Source organism: Ovis aries, chromosome 15 (genome assembly GCF_016772045.2).
Source record: "Ovis aries strain OAR_USU_Benz2616 breed Rambouillet chromosome 15, ARS-UI_Ramb_v3.0, whole genome shotgun sequence".
Lineage (NCBI taxonomy): Eukaryota > Metazoa > Chordata > Mammalia > Artiodactyla > Bovidae > Ovis > Ovis aries.
Window position 1 is genome coordinate 37,122,129 of NC_056068.1, and position 20,355 is coordinate 37,142,483.

Below are 20,355 nucleotides of genomic sequence, written 5' to 3' on the forward strand. Positions count from 1 at the left end.
CAAATAAGAACTCTATGACCACCCCTTTACAACGATGGCTTTATCTTCTGATTTGAGGGGAACCACTAGGGTCAGCCCTTCCAGGCCACCTGCCTATGTCCAGGGTTTGGGGTGCGATCACACAACCCATAGCCCACTTTGCTACAATTTCTTCTAGTTCAAATACCTACCCTCATTCTTAATACCGTCACCATTGCTGCAGACATAGCAATTATTAACACAACTGTCTAAGTGCCTTTTAATTTTGATGCACATTTATTTGAGCTACAGGCTGAGTCACCTGGGATGTGTTAGAAAGATTAAATTGAGGATCCCAGTGACTCATTTATAAATGTTTCCAGGGAATGGCAAGAAACTGGAGGACTATTTTCCACCAAAGAACAGAGCTCTGGCTACCTGCCCAGAAGATACATCCCATCTGCTGACTCTCAGAGCCGAGTCCACAGTGTATCTTCATCAGGGCAAAATAAATAAGAAAACTCTTCTCTGGGGAGAAATCCAGACCAGGCAAAGAAGCTGGCATAGACATATGGCAATAGTGAAAGGTCACTTGGCATATACATTTTTTGATTTATTATTTGCTATCATTTATAGACTGGGAGATTTTCTATAAAACTTAGAATTTTTGTCTTTTTTAAAATTGTTCTTTCCTATATGGCAACAATCAACCAGAGTTTATCAGTGATTGCCTCTCTTTATTCACTGCAGATGCTTTTAAATTCAGTACAGGACTCACATCTCCTTATTTTCTTCTTCCATCTGGCCTCTTCACCTCATTTATGTTTCCTGCCAAGCTCTGGTGCATGATTGAGCATGACACCCCTGGCAGAAGTGAATCTGGAGATCAAACCAGTCAATCCTAAAGGAAATCAACCCTGAATATTCATTGGAAGGAAGGACTGATGCTGAAGCTGAAGCTCTAATACTTTGACTACCTGATGGGAGCAGCCAGTTCATTGGAAAAGACCCTGATGCTGGGAAAGATTGAGGGCAGGAGGAAAAGGGCTTGACAGAGGATAAGATGGTTGGATGACATCATTGATTCAGTGGACATGAATTTGAGCAAACTCCGAGAGATAGTGAAGGACAGGGAAGCCTGGTGTGCTGCAGTCCATGGGGTCAAAAAGAATCGGACCCGACTGAGAGAATGAACAACAACATCCACCATGAATGCTTTTAAATTCAATACAGGACTCAAAATCTCCTTATTTTCTTCTTCCACCTGGCTTCTTCACCTCATTTATGTTTCCTGCCAGGCTCTGGTGCATGCCTGAATATAACACCCTTGGCAGAAGGGAATTCTAACACTGTTACGTGACCTTGGGAAAGTTTCTCACCCGCTTTGAGCCTAGGTTTCTTCTCTTATAGGGTGGGCGTGATCTCTTGAGTTCCCTCCAGCCAAGGCTTTTCAACAGTCGGCTTCTGTATTTTCTCAGCTTTGAATCAATGCGAATATTTAACAAGTTGATTTCTCCCACCCTGGCCTGGAGCTGCCATGACCAGAGAAACTAGAATCAGCCATTAAGTCAACTCTAACTAAGACCTCCTGAGTGCAAAGTACTTAGAGATCTGAAAATTCTAAAGCTAGGAGAACCCTTGGGAGAAACGGGTCCTTACCCCTCGTTTCCTACAGTAGAAACACCATAAAGGGAGCTTTGCAATGCAATACGGCAAGTGAGGGGCGGAATCCCACACAGGCTGCCCAGGGCTACCGATCAAGAGCTCTTTGTCAGATGGATGAATCAAAGACAAAAACCCAAGCCCAAGTGCCCTGACACCAACCCTACATTATCTGATGAAATCAATTTTCATTGTTTCAATAAGATGCAGATATAGAGACAGTGACAGAGAGAGGGACTGAAATAGAAATACACAACAGCACCAGCACTTAAAGGGTGTGGTTTGCAAAACAAACTTTCTGAAGACTGCTCTCCAGGTGAGTTCTTCCAGTTTCTGCAGTTTTGCAGAAAGAGTATATTCTGGATATCAGGCTCTGATTCTCCTGCCAGGAACACACACATCTGAATAGGAGACTCTAGAAGAGTCAAAGCTCTCAGGGCCCCAAGGAGCGAGGCCACGCTGGGGTTGCAGGCAGCAGGTGGGGGGAATGGCTGCTCTCTGAGAAGCCACTAGTCCCCAGGCAATGCAGCCACATCCCCTGGGTACCACAGATGGGAGATTTGGGGAACAAAGCCCATCAGATTCTCTCTGGCCAAGGATCTGAACCTCAACGTTGGAGTCCCCATGCTTCCCTGGAGCGTGTCCCGGTCTCCACTCAGAAAGGCCGATTAATCCTAGCCTGAACTCAAGTCAATGCTTGTAGTTTCTCAGAGGGCTGCAAGCATTCTAACAGAAGACTTGACAACAAAGCTCTTTCAAGTCTGACTCTGATCCTTAACCGCTGGGATTTGGCACATGTCACCTCTGTGGAGGAGTTGTGTGGGGTGTAGTGAGGGGCCCAGGGAGCCTTTTCTGAAGACAACCATGACAAGCCCCCCTCACCCAACAGCACCCCCTCGCCCCGATGACTCACTAACGAGAGCTGTCACGATCTCCTCCATGCTCTCCAGAAAGCTGCTGAGGTGCTGGGTGAAGGGCAGGTGTGGGGAGGTGACCTGGGCCACCACGGCCGCAGCCTCGGCCCGCGTGGCTTCTGAGTGGCTGTCGTCGGTCAAAATGTCAGCCAAGCACAGAACGCCATCCACCTGCAAGTAGAAAGACAGCAGATGCTCACGACAGTAATGAGACAGACTCACATCCCAGACTGGGTCCCCAGGGGCTCTGAGGGCTTATCCTTTGGCTCCAGAGAGATCAGTGACTGCCCATGGGCTTCTTAGATAGCAGGCGTCAGCAGGTGTCCAGGGGCTAGACCAGCGAACTCTAGTAGAAAGAACAGTCCCTTAGGAATCTCACACCCCTAAGCGCCCCTCCTTGCTCCCTCCTGCTTGGTCACTCAGCCTCTCTGAGACTCTGTTTCCTCATCCAGCAACAAGGTGTGAGGAGTTAAAGAGATGAAGCAGGAGATGCTGGAGCCAGAAAAGATGCTTGACAAATGTTGGCTCCCCCCTCCCATCCTTAGGTCAGCAGCAGGCTGAGCTCAGCATCCTTTTTCCCCATCTTGTCCTCCACCACCTTCGCCTACAGAGGCCTTGCTCTCTCTGCCCCTCCAGAGAGCAGCAAACCTGGGCACAGGGGACCTGAGTGCCAGAGAAAGACGTCAAACCCCCGAGTTCTGCTCCAGACAGACCTGCTCTTGGCACTGTAACTTCTTGAGAGCTTAATATATGCCCGCTACCACTGTGCAAGTGTTATTACACCATTAATCCTCATAACCGCCTTCCGAGGTCAGCGCTATGATACACGGTGCATGTGTTATTATATCGTTCATCCTTTTAATAACCTTCTGAGGTCAGTGTTATCATTATCTTTGATTTAAAGATGAAGAAACTGAGACACACAAAGGTTCATTGACTTACCCCAGATCACAGACTTTAAAACCAGTTGCTTTGGGATTTGAACCAAAATGGCTTGGTCTCAAAGCCCACGGTTTTGAAGAGGCGTCATGCTGTGCTGCCTTCTGAGAAGTGACCCCTGAGCTCAGCCTCCAGCAAGGGTGAGCAAGTGAGACTTGTTCAGAGAAAAAGAGGCAGTAACTTGCCAAGGTCAGCTCAGCAGTACTCCTCAGATGACCCAGGACACCCACCTGCCTGGGGACCCTGCCATCAGGGGCCAGGGAGACCTTCCCTTGTTCAGGCTCAGGGCGGGGAGGGGCAAGGCAGGGACAGAGGCAGGGTGAGGTGAGGTGAGGAAGCCCGTGCAGCTGCCCTGGGCCTGGGCTCCTGTCCCCACACCATTACTTCCTGCCACTCAGCTTCAGCCACACTCCAGGGGCTGCATTTAGTCTGACTAATTACCCAGTCATGTTCTAGGCCTCCCTTAAATGCTCTTGGGAGCCCTAAGGGCCATTAGCAGTGAAAGCCTTTGGCAATCTCAGACTCAAAAGAGACAAATGTGGAAACAGGAGCCTGGGGAACAGTCCACAATAAAACTCACCTGGATGCGCTCAATAAAAGAGAGCAAACAGCAGCCAGCAGTCCCCGCAGGACTGGGCTCCTGCCAGGTGTTTGGCTAACAGGCCCTCTGGGAGGGACCTTACCTGGGCCCAGGGAAGAAACAGGGGCTGCTCTGGGCCTAGAAACGGGAAGCCACCCTCTTCCTGCAACCTAAGACACCTCTTAAGCTTATCTGGTTCGTCGCCTCCCCTCTTCCAGCACCATCCAAGGCTCGAGAGCAACAGGGTCTCTAGTGGGGGACTCTCTCAGCCAGTCCAACTCCCTAATCTCATCTTGGAAGCACATGGAGTTGCATCCCAGCCCCAGCTGGGAATGTGGACAGGCCCAAACTAGATTCAGACCTAATCCCCAGCAGGTTCAGGGAGATGGGCCAATCTGAATACACTAGAGAGGTCAGGGAATGGACAGTCCCCAAGGGCCCACTCACCAACCCAGATCCCACTTGGCAAAGCCACTAAGCACAATCTCCCTGAGCGCATGCTGAGTGCCAGGCTGTGTACTGGAGCAGAGGGGCAGAGGCAAGTGACTCACCCACAAATGACCATTGTACAACCTGACTTCCGGGAAGGCCTCCCGGGAGCCGCTCTGACTTAAGGCCCGCACCCCAGATCCCCCAGATCGGGGAGGGAGACCCTCTTCAGAGCTCACATCTAGGCACATCTACTGTCATGACAGCATGTATAACTGGATCCCACAGATTCCTGACCCCTGGACGGTGACCCTGAATTGTTGACTGGGTCAATTTCCCGGGCTTCTGGCTCTGATGCCAGTGACTGGCCACGTGGCCTCCTGCTAGCAAGCAGCCACCAAATGAAATTGATATCCATATCCATCACCATCTCAGCAACTTCAGTCCAGCCCAGCTTACCATCAGGAGGCCCTGAAGGGCCCCCACCACTGGGCTGTGGGCTTCTCAGTGTCTGAACCAATTCCTATAGTCTCAGAAAATGCACAGCCTCTGGAGTCATACCTAGCTGTTCTGAATCCTGCCTCCATATTTACTAGCTGGATGATTTTGGTACCTACTTTGAGCCTTTAATTTGTGTGTGTGTGTGTATATATATACACACACATATATATGAAAATGAAAGTCTCTCAGTCATGCCCGACTCTTTGTGACTCCATGGACTGCACCCCACTAGGCTCCTCTGTTCATGGAATTCTCCAGGCGAGAATACTGGAGTGGGTAGCCATTTCCTTTTCCAAGAAGTTCGAACCCAGGCCTCCTGCATTGCAGGCAGATTCTTTACCATCTGAGCCACCAGGGAAGTGCTCTCCCTCTCTCTCTCTCTCTCTATATATATATATAATGGATAAATCCCAAAGGGTGCTGAACTCTAGGATTAACTAAGAGCTGCATATGCAGTGCCCGCCACACGGTGGCACCGTCATTCCACCTTAGCCCCTTCTAGCAGGTACAGTCATCTCTCCTAGACTTGGGGCCCTGAGTCCTTTCACTTTCCCTACCCTGGCTTAGGTCTCCCACCTGGACTTCTCTCCAGGGCTCCTTTCTGCAGGCTCCTCTGAGGTTGTGACCCCGTGGGGAACCTCAGCTCTCTGGATTGGGACCTGCAAGTTTTCTCATTGGCTTGACAACCTTGGATCATGCAGGCCAGAACTAGAATTTTGTGAAGGTCAGTGCCTCCTGTATTAACGCCCAACCAGGAACAGTAAGATGAACGATTACATTCCTCAGAAGGGAACTGAGGGAAAAAGTACTGCCCGTGCATCTCTAATGTTCAGCAAACAGCACCTGAGCTCCTGCGTCGTGACCGATGCTGAACTAGGCAGACGGACACAGAGATCAATCGGAACAAAGAAAAAGATGGAGAAACAGAGAGATACAGAAACCAAAGAGAAACGGGTGGGAGAGGGAGAAGCGAAAGAGAGAGGTCATACGCGTAAAAGGATTTGGGAACTTCACTGGTGCAAAGCCCAGCCTCTCCATTCCTCTCTTTTTTGGCCGTTTTAATTACCTCCCCTTGCTGAGAACTCTCTCCATCTGGGCCTCTCCTCTTCCTGGGCCTCCACGATACCCACTTTGGGGCCCATCTCCTCCTAGCTAACTGCTTCTTAACCCCAGATTTTGCTGTCAGCCCACTCTGGACCACGTCAGCAACACCTCTCAAACCCAAGTGGCCTTAATGACTCACTATAGGGACGGTCAAACCTAGCCCTCCTGCTTTGGCCTGATCTTGGGAAAGGTTCCTGAGATCCACGTACACATTTCCAACCTGCTACTGGGTCTCTTTATGTTCAATTCCAAAACTAATTTTCCCAGATATTTCATAGACAATTCAAACCCAATTCACTTAGAGCTGAAGTGTTCCTCTTCCCTGCCTTCCCTCCTCACTCCCTCTCAGACCCAGGTAAGAAATCACCTCCTCCGTGAACATGCACCTTCCTCCCCCAGTCAGAAGATCTCTGTCCTCCACACACTCTGATCTGCCCACAACTAGAGTGCTCACCATGTTGGCTCGTGTGTGCTAAGTTGCTTCAGTCATGTCTAACTCTTTGCGACCCTATGGACTATAGCCCGCCAAGCTCCTCTGTCCATGGGATGCTCCAAGCAAGAATACTGGAGTGGGTTGCCATTTCCTTCTCCAACGGATCTTTTTGACCCAGAGATCAAACCTGCATTTTCCGTGCCTCCTGCATTGGCGGGTGGATTCTTTACCACTGAGCCACCTGGGAAGTCCCACTGTGTTGGTACATGCCTAGTTTACATGCCCATCCCTGCACTCGGAGCAGCTCCTGGTGTCTAGTAGGCAGCTGAGGCCTGACAGAAAACCTCAGCTGCATGAAGTGTAGGCTGAATGATCGGGAAACAGAGGCCCAGGGAGGGGAAGAGACTGCTCAGACCACGAAGCAAGGTGATGCCACGGCTGAGACTCCCATCCTGGTTCCCCCTCTCCTGGCCCTGGGGCCCATCTGTGGGGCCTTTGACATGGACAGCAGAGGAAGAGGCTGGCACGAGGGCCAGGTCAGCAGGGGCTGCTCAACTCAGCTCCTATGGTGGGCCCAGGAGTAGCCCAGCCTGAGACCAGCTCCCTCCAACACTGGTCCCATTTCTGGAGAGCCTCCATCCCCAAAGACCCACTTCCCATCCTCAGTCATGAATTAAATGATGCCAAGAGAACAATCTAATCAAAGCACTTTCACATCCCTAAAGAGATTGCTGCTGGAAGCACTGAGAGGTAATTAGCTTTTACGTAGAGTGGGATGGGCTGGGTCTGGTGACAAGCTTTTCTCATGGGATGGCATTCAGGTGATGCTGAGGATGGTCTGGCCTGGTCACTACTTGGGTTGTAGGACTAATGCACCCTGAACCTGGACAAAGAGGGAACAGGCAGACTGTGAAAGTCTCCCTGGGAGGTGGGAGAAGGAGTGTGGAAACCATGCCCTTGAGGAATCCCAAGTGTGCTGTACACCTCACATCCGATTTATGAGCAATGTCCTCCCACTGACCTTCAGAAAAGCAGCAGCGGTGGCTTTTCGGTAAATCTCTAAGGGACACGGGCCAGTATACAAAGGCCCGTCATGTATCGCTGGCACTCGCCTGCTACTTCCTAATTCCTTTTTGCATGTTTCATTTTTAGGGAAAGTCAGGAGTTGCTTATTGTAACAGATCAACAGAATCACGTGAAAGCAGCTATAACAGCTGTGGGTTGGAAGGGGAGCATGACCTAAAGAACCCCCAAATTTCCTCCTTCACCTTTCTGTCCACTTGGACACAAGAAGCCTGCAGAAAAAAACAAAAGCCAAGTGGGAACCACAAAAAACTTGGAATCCTGCTCATTGATGGATCTGCATATCCAAGGTACAGCTAAAGGGAAAATCCAATCACAGTCAGAGAGGAAAGCAGGGTCACATCCGAAGAAGCAAGGTCAAGTGCGGGCCAAGGGACAGGGCAAAGTATTTGGTGGAATAATTGAGCCCACAGGCCAGAAGCAGGATCTGAATGTGGGATATAAACCAAATGAGGGGAAAGTTCAGGACAAAGTCTATGAACAAAGTAAGGGTTAAAGGCTTACTTTATAAAATAACATGTTTAAGTAGTGGTGGGAGAGCTGGGAGCCCAATAGAAAGTTGCAGAAAGTAAAACACACCTTCAGGAGGATAATATAATCTTCCTCCCAAATGAACATACCCAGACCCCACTCAACCTCTTTTACTCTTTCAAACAAGAATCTTCGATTAAAAGTCAAGTGCCAAATCAGACAAAAACAAATCTGAGTATGAAATAGGGAATGGAACTGTGGATGAGAAGGATTAAATAACCAGTTTGGCAGCCAAGTCAGTGATGAAGAAAGAGGTGAATTATTGAGGTAGAAAGAAATCAAGAATTAAATCACTTAAGAATATAAATAGAAAATAATTTCCCCATAAGCAAGTGATTTTCCTTAAAGCAGATTGTTGAAAAGATGCTCTGGAGGCATTTGGTGGTGGAAGAAGTAGAGTTTATGAGAAAGTTTCAAAGGTCACTAAGAAAAAGTGTATTTCCCTTTGGGTGAAGGTTGCTAGGCATGTGCTGATATGAAAACACCAAGTTTTCCACAAAGCACTCCTGGCACAGCTGGAATCTGAACTGTACCAAAGTACTTCTCAGATGATTAGAATCGTATGTGGAATTGTTATAACAGCAATGCCTCCACTTCACCACCAGAAATTCTGATTTAGCTGGTCTGGGATGGAGTCTTGTCCTCAATATATTCAAGCTTCCCCAGGTGACTCTAGCAGAGATCCCGGGTTCAGCCCACTCTTCTAGAGGCAGCGATGGTACAGCGGGAGCTGCAGAAACCTAGGAGCAAGAAAAGCCTGGGTTCTCAACTCAACTGTGTTAACTGCTGACCTGGTGAGATGACGAAGCTATTCATCTTCTCTAAGCCTCAGTAGTCTAATCCTTAAAGTGATAATGCCACACTCACGGAAAAAGTGAGTGAATATCAAAAGCATTCCCCCTGAAATCTTATCAAGACACAGATAGCTATTACCACCACTGCTACTTAATACTTTACAGTGGCCCTAGGTAATACAACAGAAAGAAATAAAAAGGTATAATGACTCCAAACGAGGAAGGGAAACTGTCATAATTTATAGATGACATGATTGTACCCCTGTGGCACAGTTGGTAAAGACTCTGCTGCCAGTGCAAGAGATGCAAGAGACGTGGGTTCAATCCCTGGAGAAGGGAATGGCAACCCACTCCAATATTCTTGCCAGGGAAATTCCATGGACAGAGGAGCCTGGCAGGCTACAGTCCATGGGATCACAAAAGAGTCAGACATGACTGAGCACTCACTTCTTCAATGTACATAATCCAAATCTGTATAAAGTCCCAAAGCATCTACATACCACTAAAATTAATAAGTGAATTCAGCAAGATCATTAGATACAATATTCAAAATTGTATTTTCTATATATCATCAATAACTAGAAAATAAAAATTCAAATAACACACATTAGCATAAAAACATATCTAGAAACAAATCTAAAAAATGTGTAAGATGTCAATACTGAAAACTCAAAACATTGCTGAGAGAGAGTAGGAAGGTATACATTTATTGACTGGAATACTCTTTACTGTCTAAGATGTCAACTTTCCCTGAATTTATTTACAAATTTAAAGAAATTTCAATCAAAGTCTCTGCAGGTGTCTTTCTTTGGTGAAAGTAACAAGCTGATTCTAAATTATATATAGAAAAGCATAAAACTTAGAATTACCAAGAAAGTCTTAAATAACAATATTAGAGGATCTATACTACCAAATATGAAAAATCATTTAGATTATAGGGACTCGGCCAAGGCCATATTGGTACAAGGATGGACAAAAAGACTAACTGAACAGAAAAATAGTCCAAAAACAGACATACCCATGTCATTACTTTACCTACAACAAAGGTACCATTTTATCTTTTTGATAAATGGTGCTGGCTCCATTGGATATCATATGGAAAAACACTGAATCTTGAACATCAAAAAAATGTAATTTAAAATAGACCATTGAAGTAAATGTGAAAGGTTAAATAATAAAGCTCCTAGAAGAAAATATAGGAGACTCTTTTCAAAATTTGGGGGAACATACACCTTTTTTAAATGGAGACAAGAAACACTAACTATAAAAGAAAAGCAATAAATTGGGCTTTATCAAAATTAATTTCTATCCATCTGAATGAAAAGGCAAACCATGGACTGAGAATATGTATTCTTAAAACACATATCTGACAAAGGGGTTTATGTAGAATACATATTTTTGAGCTTATAAATCAATAAGAAAAAGGCAATTCATTTTTTTTAAAGGGCAAAAGTATCAAATAGACATTTCACAGAAGATAACCAAATGGTCAGTGAGCGTTCAGTTGCTTCAGTCACGTCCAACAATCTGCAACCCCATGAACTATAGCCTGCCCAGCTCCTCTGTCCGTGGGATTCTCCAGGTAAGAGTACTGGGGCGGGTTGCCATTTCCTTCTCCAGGGGATCCTCCCAACCCAGGGATCGAACCCGCGTCTCCTGCAGCTCCCTCACTGCAGTTGGATTCTTCAGCATTACGCCACCATGGAAGCCCTTGGTTTTGTATGTGTGTATATATCTGTACATATATATATATATATATTATATATATATTAATGTGTATAACATAGAATAGACACAAGTTACAATTTTTTGCAGTAATCACAAATACTGAAACCCATGGTTTGTTCCGCTTATATAGTGCTCTACTTCCATTGAAACAAAATTGTTAATCACACTTCAAAGGAAAATTTAACCCATAGAGGTACATGTCATGGCACAAACCAATTAAATGAAGCATTTATTCAAATTCCTTCCTTTCCAAAGGGCAGGAAACAACTTAAGATAATTTAGTAAAAACCAAAAGTTGGGGGATTCCCTGGCAGTCTGATGGTTAGGACTCCAGGCTTTTACCACCTGGAGCGAGGGTTCAAACCCTTGTCAGGGAACTAAGATGCCACAAAATCACAAACCACACGAAGCAGCCAAAGAAACAACAAAAATCTCCTGCTCCCTCAGCCCCTAAAATAATTCTGTTTTTCCAATGATAGGTCAGTGACCTAAATAATAATGGTATAGAATGGAGTAATGAAAATGATCTCCTCTTAGTATGCTAGATATGCAAAGTGGCAAATATAATTGGCCCAACAAAAGTTCGAAGCTTGCATTAAAAATGGACAGAAGGCACTGTCAACAAATTTTATGAACATGTAAATTGAAACTTAGGATCGGTGGGCCTTTTAAGAGTTGCCATCTGAAGATACTACCCTTTTGGGGTTGAAAAGCTACATTAAATGCTTGAAATGATATGGAAAAATAGCTCAAAAGTATTAGTTGTCAGTGAGATGAAAATTAAAATCACCATGAGAGATCACTGTATGCCCAAGCAGGCCAGGAGCACGGCCCCACATGTCCAGTTACCACAAGGCTTCAGGTTAATTATTTGTGGGTTTTTTTTTTTTTTTTTTTTTGGCTGCACCACACAGTACATGGGATCTTAGTACCCAGCCAGGATCAAGCCTACACCCCCTGCAGTGGAAGTGCAGAATCTTAACCACTGGAATTCTCAAACTAATGATTTGTACTTTTAAAGTAGCCCAAGGGAGAATGAAACACTCCTTTGGAAACTGTGTGTTCACTATCTGTGTGGGTCCTCCCATTGCCCCTTCCTCTCTTATCCTGTGTCTCCTCCTCTTTCTCATTACTCCTCCCTCTCCTTGTGTCTGTCTCTGAGTGTGACCAGAGTACCTACCACCTGCCACCAGGTGGATCCTGGTTCCCGTCCACCTCTGTGCTGTTGGTGCCAGGCTGTTCCCAGGAAATGGATCCTCCCATGTCAAATTCTGCCCCCAAACCTCCACACTCTATCTTCCCTGTCTCCTCACTGGCTCTGCTGCAGCAGCTTCCTTCCCCTGCTGGCCTCTGAACTGGCACTGGCCCCGCTCCAGAAGCCCAGGGGAAGCTGTGATGGTACAGGCCCCACCTCTGCACCCCATCCAGGGTCCTAAGCAGCCCTCGATTCCCTGTGGCACAGCTTCCCTTCTCCCCGACACAAGCATCATGTTTACATCTGAATTCTTACAGACAGATTCCCTGCTCGCACTAGACCACTTGGGAGTACAGCCAGGAAATGCACTTTACTGATGTTTTACCCTGCCGAGCTTACTGCCCCTCACCCACCATACACACATGCGCGCGCGCGCACACACACACACACACACACACACACACACGGTTCTCAAGCACAGGCTTCCGTCTACGAACTCACAGGGAGAGGTGCCCAGTTCTCTTCTGACAACACACACTGACCGCAGGGAAGAGGTCCCAGAACCCCAGCCCAGCCAGCTCAACACCTTCTAAGTGGTGTTCACACATTCATCTTCCAAGATCACTTCATCAGGCACAGGATACCAGCAGAACAGATTCTTCACTCCGCAAATGAGAACCCCAAGGCTTACGGAGATGAGGAAAGTTCCCTGTGGTTCCCCAGCAAACCAGTAGCTAAGGAGCTGGCCCCAGGCTCTCTGCACTATTGCCAGTCTGGAGACAAGGTCTGTTTGCGGACTCCAGAGCTTGGGCACAGAGTGACAGGAGGGAGAGAAAGGGAGGGGAGAGGAAGCTGGAACCAACTACTTGGGCCAGATGGTACAAAAAGGGACTCAGGGCAAATCCCATAGAAAGATTTTCAGCCAGTGCATCCTTGCCGAGGGATCTACAACGTCTTCACTCCCACACCCCACCCCACGCGGGGGCCTGGAACTGCTCACAGGCTGTATCTGCAAGTAGTCAGCAGCCAGCCTGTTGGGCGCCGTCCTGCTGCTAACAGTGCGAGCCTGGGATGCAGGAACTTTGCCTCTCTGAGTCTCTATCCTGCCATTAGCAATGGAAGGATGCGCCAGAACTCTTCCAACTGTATTTATTCATCCATGCAGCAAAAATTATTCATCTGTGTGTGCAAGCAACTTCCCTGATGGGCCAAGGAGTGGGCAAGACAGCATCTGCTTGTGGGGAAGCTTAGACAGTGCTCTGAGGTCAGGGGTATAGGTCATGCTCTCAGGGATGCACCAAGTACAATGTGAGCTCCAAGAGAGAGAGGGCTGCCAGGAAGGCCATTCAAAGATGGGCATCAACCGACATCAGCAAGTACCACTGAGCCACTCCACTGGGACAGCCTTGCCTAGGCAGGTGCTGCAGGCAAGCGAGCCCTGAGAATGGTTAGTGGAAGAATTTGATAAGAAGGGGAAAACAGCTTGCACTTATGGTATGTTGATTCACTGGGCTCTCACTGTCTGCAAGGCAGGGATTATCTCTGCGCTTTATGCATGATGGCACAGGGCTGGAGCGGGGCAAAGTCAACTCATAGTGAGTGGGCAGAAAGCCAGACATCAACCCGGGTCTGTGAGTTGGAGGGGTGGCTTGCTCAGAGGGCAGCTTTAATGCTGGGCTTGGGGTGGGGTGGTGGGGGGGGGTGGGGGGGGGGCAGGGGTGGATTTTGTGCAGTGAGAACTAGAGGGTTTAGGAATGCTTCTGCTCCAGGAAGGCATAGGACAAGCACTGTGGAAGACTGCAGGTTGGAGACATGGTAGATCCCAATAGGGCATCCCTGGTGGTTCAGACTGTAAAGAATCTGCCCGCAATTCAGAAGACCTGGGTTTCATCCCTGGACCAGGAAGATCTCCTGGAGAAGGGAATGGCTTCCCACTCTAGTATTGTTGTCTGGAGAATACCAAGGACAGAGGAGCCTAGCAGTCCACAGCGTTGCAAAGAGTCAGATACAACTGAGCAACTAACACTAGATTACAAGATGTATCTCCAAACTCCCCCGGGAGGAAGCTGCTTTAGCAAAAAGAAGACTCTGTTGCCTTGAATTTGCAAATGACGCCACATTCAGGACACATCATGGCCCTGACCACTGGTTCAGAGCAGCTTTGCCAAGTAGAGAAGACAGCACAAGGCCGCATGTCAGAGGCGTCCACCAGGTGGCGCTATTGCACAGCGCATGGGAACCAGCCGAGACCCGGCTGAGCTGAGCCTTCCCCGCTGCCACATGCAGAACTGAGGCTGCCCTCTTCAAACTCAGGTTTGGAGTGCGGTGCAGACCCGGGGCCAGCAGGGCCTTCTTCTGTCTGGACAATACTGGCCCCTACATAATCTCTGAGTGAATCTCAAAGACAGGGGGAGCAGGGCAGAGTGCCTAATTCTATCCCATCTCCACATCCTGGGGGCTTCCCTGATGGCTGCCTGCAGTGCAGGAGACTCCGGTTCAGTCTCTGGGTTGGGAAAATTCCCTGGAGAAAGAAATGGCAACCCACTCCAGTATTCTTGCCTGTAAAATTCCATGGACAGAGGAGTAAAGAGTCAGACATGACACTGCCTCTGCCAGTGTCTTTATGCCTTGTAGCCTCAACTTTCCCTTCTGTAAAATGGGCATAACCATCTCTGTGTGCCTTCCCTGTAAAATGACTGTGTGGATCAAATGAGCAAAAGGATGAGAAAAACTGGTTGATTTTTTTTGCAGATGTGACTTATTTCTGACTATCTGCAGCCCTACAAGAAGCAGGCAGTGGAAAGAAACTCCTGTAAGACAGCAGCTGGAGAGACAGAGCCTCCCCACCCAGTTCCCTCCTGCCCAGGTTTTCTGGGTCCAGGCCTCCCTGTTTCTAGCCTGGCCCTTCAGATGTCAGGGCAACTCAATCCCAAGAAGCTGCCCCAGGAAACAGGGTAAGGGAGCTGCGTGGAGACAGGCAGCCATGTCCCCATCCTTCATCACTGATGGTTCTCTTCTTAGACTTGAAGTTGAGCCCTCCTTCCCTCCCCGCTGTTCATCTTTAATTTCTCCATCGATTTTCATTAAACTCTCTTCTTGGCTCCAACACAGGATGAACTCCTTATTTGAAAAAAAATGAAATAAGAGGGAGGGGGGAATAAAAGACAATCTTTCGAAAGTAAGATTGTCTCTGGTATCAAGGCTGGAAAAGGCAATTCCCAGAACTCTCTTGGAGGTTGTCTCAGACCATTTGAGCACTAGGCTTGGAGAGACCCCTATGGCCCTGGGCTCCAGGTTCCTGCCCCACAGCCCCAGCCCCTCACCTGGACCCCAGGCCCCAGTCTGGCTCTAGTCCCCAGCCACCTGCAGCCCCACCCTGGCCCCTAGCCCTGTCCGACCCCGGCCTCTGCACCAGCAGTGCCCTGGCTGTCTCATGAGCCAATCAGAACACTGGAAGTCTGCCAGGGTCACTGTCAAACCCCAGGACTCAGGATTTCTGGGGGTGTTGCAGGGTTTCCCCAGACTAACCCAAAAAGGTGAAGACAAACAGGCCAGGAAAGAAGGAAGGGACACAGACAAAGGCGAGTTCTGCCTCCAGGCAGGCCCCACCCACACTGCTACATCACCTCACCATGGCAACCCCGTGAAGAGGAAAGGGAGGTTCAGAGAGGAACCGCTTGCTCTCTAGCCCCTTGCAGCCTCCCCGCAGACTGGCAGTCCTCCCCTCAGTGATGCCAGTCCACCGTCCCAGCTCTAGTCCTCCCCAGGGCTGCCCTGACCAGTCCAGGTGGGTTTGGTCACCTGATGACCAGACAGAGTTGGGTCCATCTGTTCTCACCCAGCTGTGTGGCTCTGGCCTCCTCACTCTCTCTTTGGCCCTCATTTTCTTCACCCCATCTTCTCCAAAGTGAGTCCAGAGAACGCTGCCTTCTCTTCTGGGCTTCCCCAGTTCACTGAGCTTCTAAAAGACTCAGAGCCCCACTGGCCTAGCTGCGGACTCCCTCTGCTGAGGCCACTTTCCCCTGGCCTGCCTGGGGGCTCCGCCTCGGTCCTCTGGCCAGCTCCACTGCCTTCTGCTGCTGCCATCACCAGCTCTCGGGGCACAGGTGAGGCCACTGGCCTGCGGTTTCCGATGCCCATGGGGTCACCCCGTGGCCACCCTAGGTGGGAGGCAGGGAACAGAGTTACTTGTCTCTTCCTCCCAGAGCCCAGCACAGGGACTGGGGAGTGAGGGGTGACTGTCTGCTGAGGGCACACGGAGGGGAGGACAGACTTCCTGAAACCCACTGCCCCAGGGAGAACAGGAGGAACCGGACCTCTGGAAAGAAAGAATGGAGGCTTGGAAGACCCTTCAGACACCTCTGGAGAGGACTTTGCTCTGTCTTGACATCTTGCAGCTCCACAACTGCTCAGGAGTTTCCATGCCTGCCCCCTTTTCCAGACCAGTACCCAGAGCCTGGTTCCCTGAGAGCCACTGCCCTGAGGTGCCAACCTCCAAAGGGCCAGCTCTTCCTGGGGTCACAGAGTGTAAAGAACTGGGCTTTGGAAACCAGCCAGGCTTTTAATCCAAACTCCACCTTCACAAGCTGAGTCTCAGTTTCCTCCCCTGTAAAGTGGAAAGGTTGTGGGGACTCGTGTTCCACACTTCTGCTCACTGTGCACGGGCAGCATCTTTGGCCATGCTAGCCCTTCCTGCTGACAGGCCAGCCTTCCCTTCTCCACCAGACCATCATTTCCCTGAGGCCACTGATGTCCAAAACCCCCGCAACTGGAATTACCTGCACCATAATCATAACAGCCACCATTTATTCAGTGCCTAGTGGGAGCCAGGAACCACACTGCTGTGCATCTATTCATCTCTGACGGCCCTGGGAGGTAGATTTCATCGTGCTCATTGATGGATGAAGAAACTGCACCTCTGAGAAGTTAAGTAACTTGCCCAGGGAAATGTGTCCAAGTTCGTAGGTAGACAAGCCTGGATTTGCATCCAGAAGATCCTGACTCTCAGAGGCCACAGTTGCCTCAGCACGCTGGACAGTTCACAACAAACGCGTGATGACAGAATGAATTAGTAGCAGGATGAGATGGTGATGGACTGAGTGGGCGAGCAAGGAAGCAAGCAACTTAAAAGTAAGTGAACGGCTGGATGACAGAGAAAGAAGAAGCAGGTGACTAAGTGAATCCATGGCCATGTGAATGCCTCAAGCCCAGCAGAGCTCTAGCATCACACAGCAGGGCTGAGGATGGATGGGGCGTCTGGTGACCTGACAGACTCACACTCTGCCAGGGTCTGTGCGTGACTTAATGAACCGCTCCAAGGTTGGCCGGAAGGGGAGGGGGTGGGTAGCTGCAGACAAAGATGGATTTCACCAAATTTAGCGCCTTTCTTGTGGCAATTAATTACAGGAGCCTCAGGGAGGAGGCGAGGCCAGTAAATCAGGGGAGACTGAGGCTGTGACGTTATCTAAGGAAGGCATGAGCTGTGTCTGGTGAGTGGGCAGTGGGCAAGAACCCCGGGCACCTGCTCTCCACTTATGCCTCCACCCAGCCTGTCGTGCTGTGGCTTCTGCGATCCAGCCCATCCCCAGACTTCTTCACCTTCCACCCTAAACACAGACAGTGGCAACCTCACGGGAGTGTCTGAGGCCAGCACTCGGCACTCAGATCACAGAGTGTGAGCGGGACCTGGGGGAGGGGCAGGTGACCCAGGACCCCCTGGGCGTCTCTAGAACTTCTCACAACTTTGGAAACAGTGTGATGTGGAGGAAAAGAGCATGGACTTTGACCTCACACACTGGAGCAGAATCCTGGGTGGGCATGATGGTTTGCAACCCAGGCTGGCTCCAGCTCATCAGAGCATGTTCAGTCGCTCAGTAGTGTCTGACTCTTTGTGATCCTGGATCAAATGACCACCAGGCCATCTATTAGCTGTGTGCCCTTGAGCAAGTTGCTTCACTTCTCTGAGTCTTCCTTCCTTCTATAGATGACATGGATGATATCAGCACTGATGGGTTAATGATTAAGTGACACCATGAAAGAAGCAGTCTAGCCAAGTGCACAAACCAAGTACTCAATAAATGTTAATTGTTGTCTTTTTCTGGAGAAGGAAATGGCAACCCACTCCAGTACCCTTGCCTGGAAAGTCCCATGGACGAAGGAGCCTGGTAGGCTGCAGTCCATGGGGTCGCAAAGAGCTGGACACGACTGAGCAAATTCATTTTCACTTTCGTTGTATTTTTAGCCATGGCCATGATGTCCTTATTACCTGATAGATTACGGGTGGATAAACATTTTCTGTAGAGGGCCAGGTGGTAAATATTTTTGACTGCATGTTCTCTAATTATACTGTTGCAGAGAAACCAGACATTTAAAACACCTAAACGAAGGAGCCTGGCAGTGTTCCATTAAAACTTTGTGGATCAAAAATTTGAACTTCACATAATTTTCATGTGTCATAAAATGTTATTCCTGTCATATTTTTATAATCATTTAGAAAATGACTTAACTCATGGGCTCTACATGCCAAAAACAACGGGCTGACTTTGGCCCACAGGTTGCAACCTGCCACCCCATGAACTAGAATGTAAGCTCTGAGAGGACCAGGGTGGTCGTCTGTTTTGTTCACTGCTATACTCCCAACACATGAAACAGTTCCTGGCAAACAGCAGACAGTTGATCAATGTTTGCTGAATGAATGAATTATGAGCTGTGTGAGTCTGTGCAGATGTCACTTCATATCTCTGGGCCTCGGTTTCTTTATCTGTGTAATGGGTATGCTTGCACGTTCAAGGTAAGCATCAAATGACATTAAGCTGTCCATGGAGACACTTGGCAAGCTCTGTGACTGCACAGCTGTAGTTGCTGTTTCTGACCACAAGGGGGCTCCTTTCTGACAAGTCTCCGTCCCGCCCACTGCCTGGCACAGCATTGTTTCACGAGTATCTGTGTATGGAAACGAATCTGACCTGGAGGAGGAGAGAGCCCAGAGAGGGTGACTTTCTCCTGTGCCAGTTAGGGGAGGGGGAAGATTAGGACACTGGCCGGAAACAGCAAGGCGGTCTGGGTTTAGCTAAAGGAATTTTGGGGGGGCAGCGGGGGGGGGGGGGGGGGGGGGGGTTGCTGCGAGTATCTATTAAACCAGTGAGTCAATGATATTGACTGAGCATTAGGCAAGTAGACAGGATCCAAATCCTAGCTCCAAAACTTACTACGTGATTTTAGGTGAGTCACTTACACTGGCTGAGACAGCTCCTTTCTTTAAGATGAAGACAGGAAGAGCACTCACCTCGGGAGGTCCTGCGGCCTTAATGAAGGGCTGCATGTAAGGGGCTAGGTCAGCACTGGCTGCTTAGTAATCCCTCAGGCACTGGGCACTCCCCTCATCCTTTTGCTCCGTGGGTTGGGGTCTGATTCCCAGGCCAGTGGCCCATCCGGCCTGGGAAAGACACATTTTCGCCTTCTGGCTTGGGAACCGCACAGGAAGGTGGAAGGAAAAACTGCCCCCAGCCTTCCTGGCTGCACACGTTTTCACTCTAAACAAAAAAAGTTCTGCTGTTTTTCTTTCCTGGATTGAAGTTTTCCTGCTGCTCTGCAAACTCATAAGCCAAGAAATCCACTGCTTTTGGAGGACTGCTGAGTCCAGTCCCTTCTGCTTTCTTCCCTTCTTTCTGCCAACCAGCAGGAAAGAAGACAAGAAACAAACCCATTTGGCCATTTTCCACTCTCTAAGGAGGAAGATTTTATGGGAGAAGAGAGGATTATTCCGCGCATGAAGCTGGACGTGCTCAAGGAGTTTACTTCATGGAGTCTGTCTGTCTAGCCGTTGCCTTCTTTTTGCCACCGAAGCAAGCGCACACACAAAGGCTTCTGAACCCGTGGGAAGGAAACACTCTGTCCAGAGGGCTGGCCTTCGCTCCTTCACCACTTTGCTGTGTGACCCCAGACAAATGACTTGCCCATTCTGAGTCACAGCCTTCTCATCTGTAAAATGAGTAGATTGCCCATGAACACTCCATCTTCAGCTAAAAGCACCTCAGAGCCCATGACCCTGTGACTCTGTCCCATAACCTGAGCAGATTTGGAAAGAGGCAGGGTAGAATGCAAAACAGCCATCCATCTTGGAGCCCGCACTAAAGTGAAAAGGCTGAGGGGAGGGTGGAGTTTTCCTGGGTAGCTGGGACCAGACTGTGGGACAGGGATGCAGCAGAAAGGAAGCAGTTTACTTGCTCCCTCCCCATTTAGACCAAACTATGAGAACAGACTTAAGGTTCCTACCCCCAATCCTGCAGACACGGCAACTGTCACCAAGATATACCACGACTTTCTACCTCTCTTCCATAAAAATAATTTCAGCATCTTTTCTTGAAACATGATTGAAAAATCCCCAAGTGTCAGCCATAGCCTCCAACCCTCCTGCTGGAATCCCTGAGGAGCCATCTGCAGGCTTGGGCCCACTCAGGCCAAGTGAGAGAAGCAGGCTCAGTCCTCCCACCTGGGAGGCATGG

The 20,355-nt window shown here is 49.0% G+C and overlaps 1 protein-coding gene across 1 annotated transcript in view; it reads right to left on the minus strand.

Moving 5' to 3' along the window:
- The window catches only part of INSC (INSC spindle orientation adaptor protein), a 133,272-nt gene that overhangs the window by 23,458 nt on the left and 89,459 nt on the right, over positions 1–20,355 (minus strand). The window contains exon 9 of the mRNA XM_027979364.2: positions 2,534–2,705. Coding sequence (XP_027835165.2) covers positions 2,534–2,705 — 172 coding nt within the window. The remainder of the gene's footprint in view (positions 1–2,533; positions 2,706–20,355) is intronic.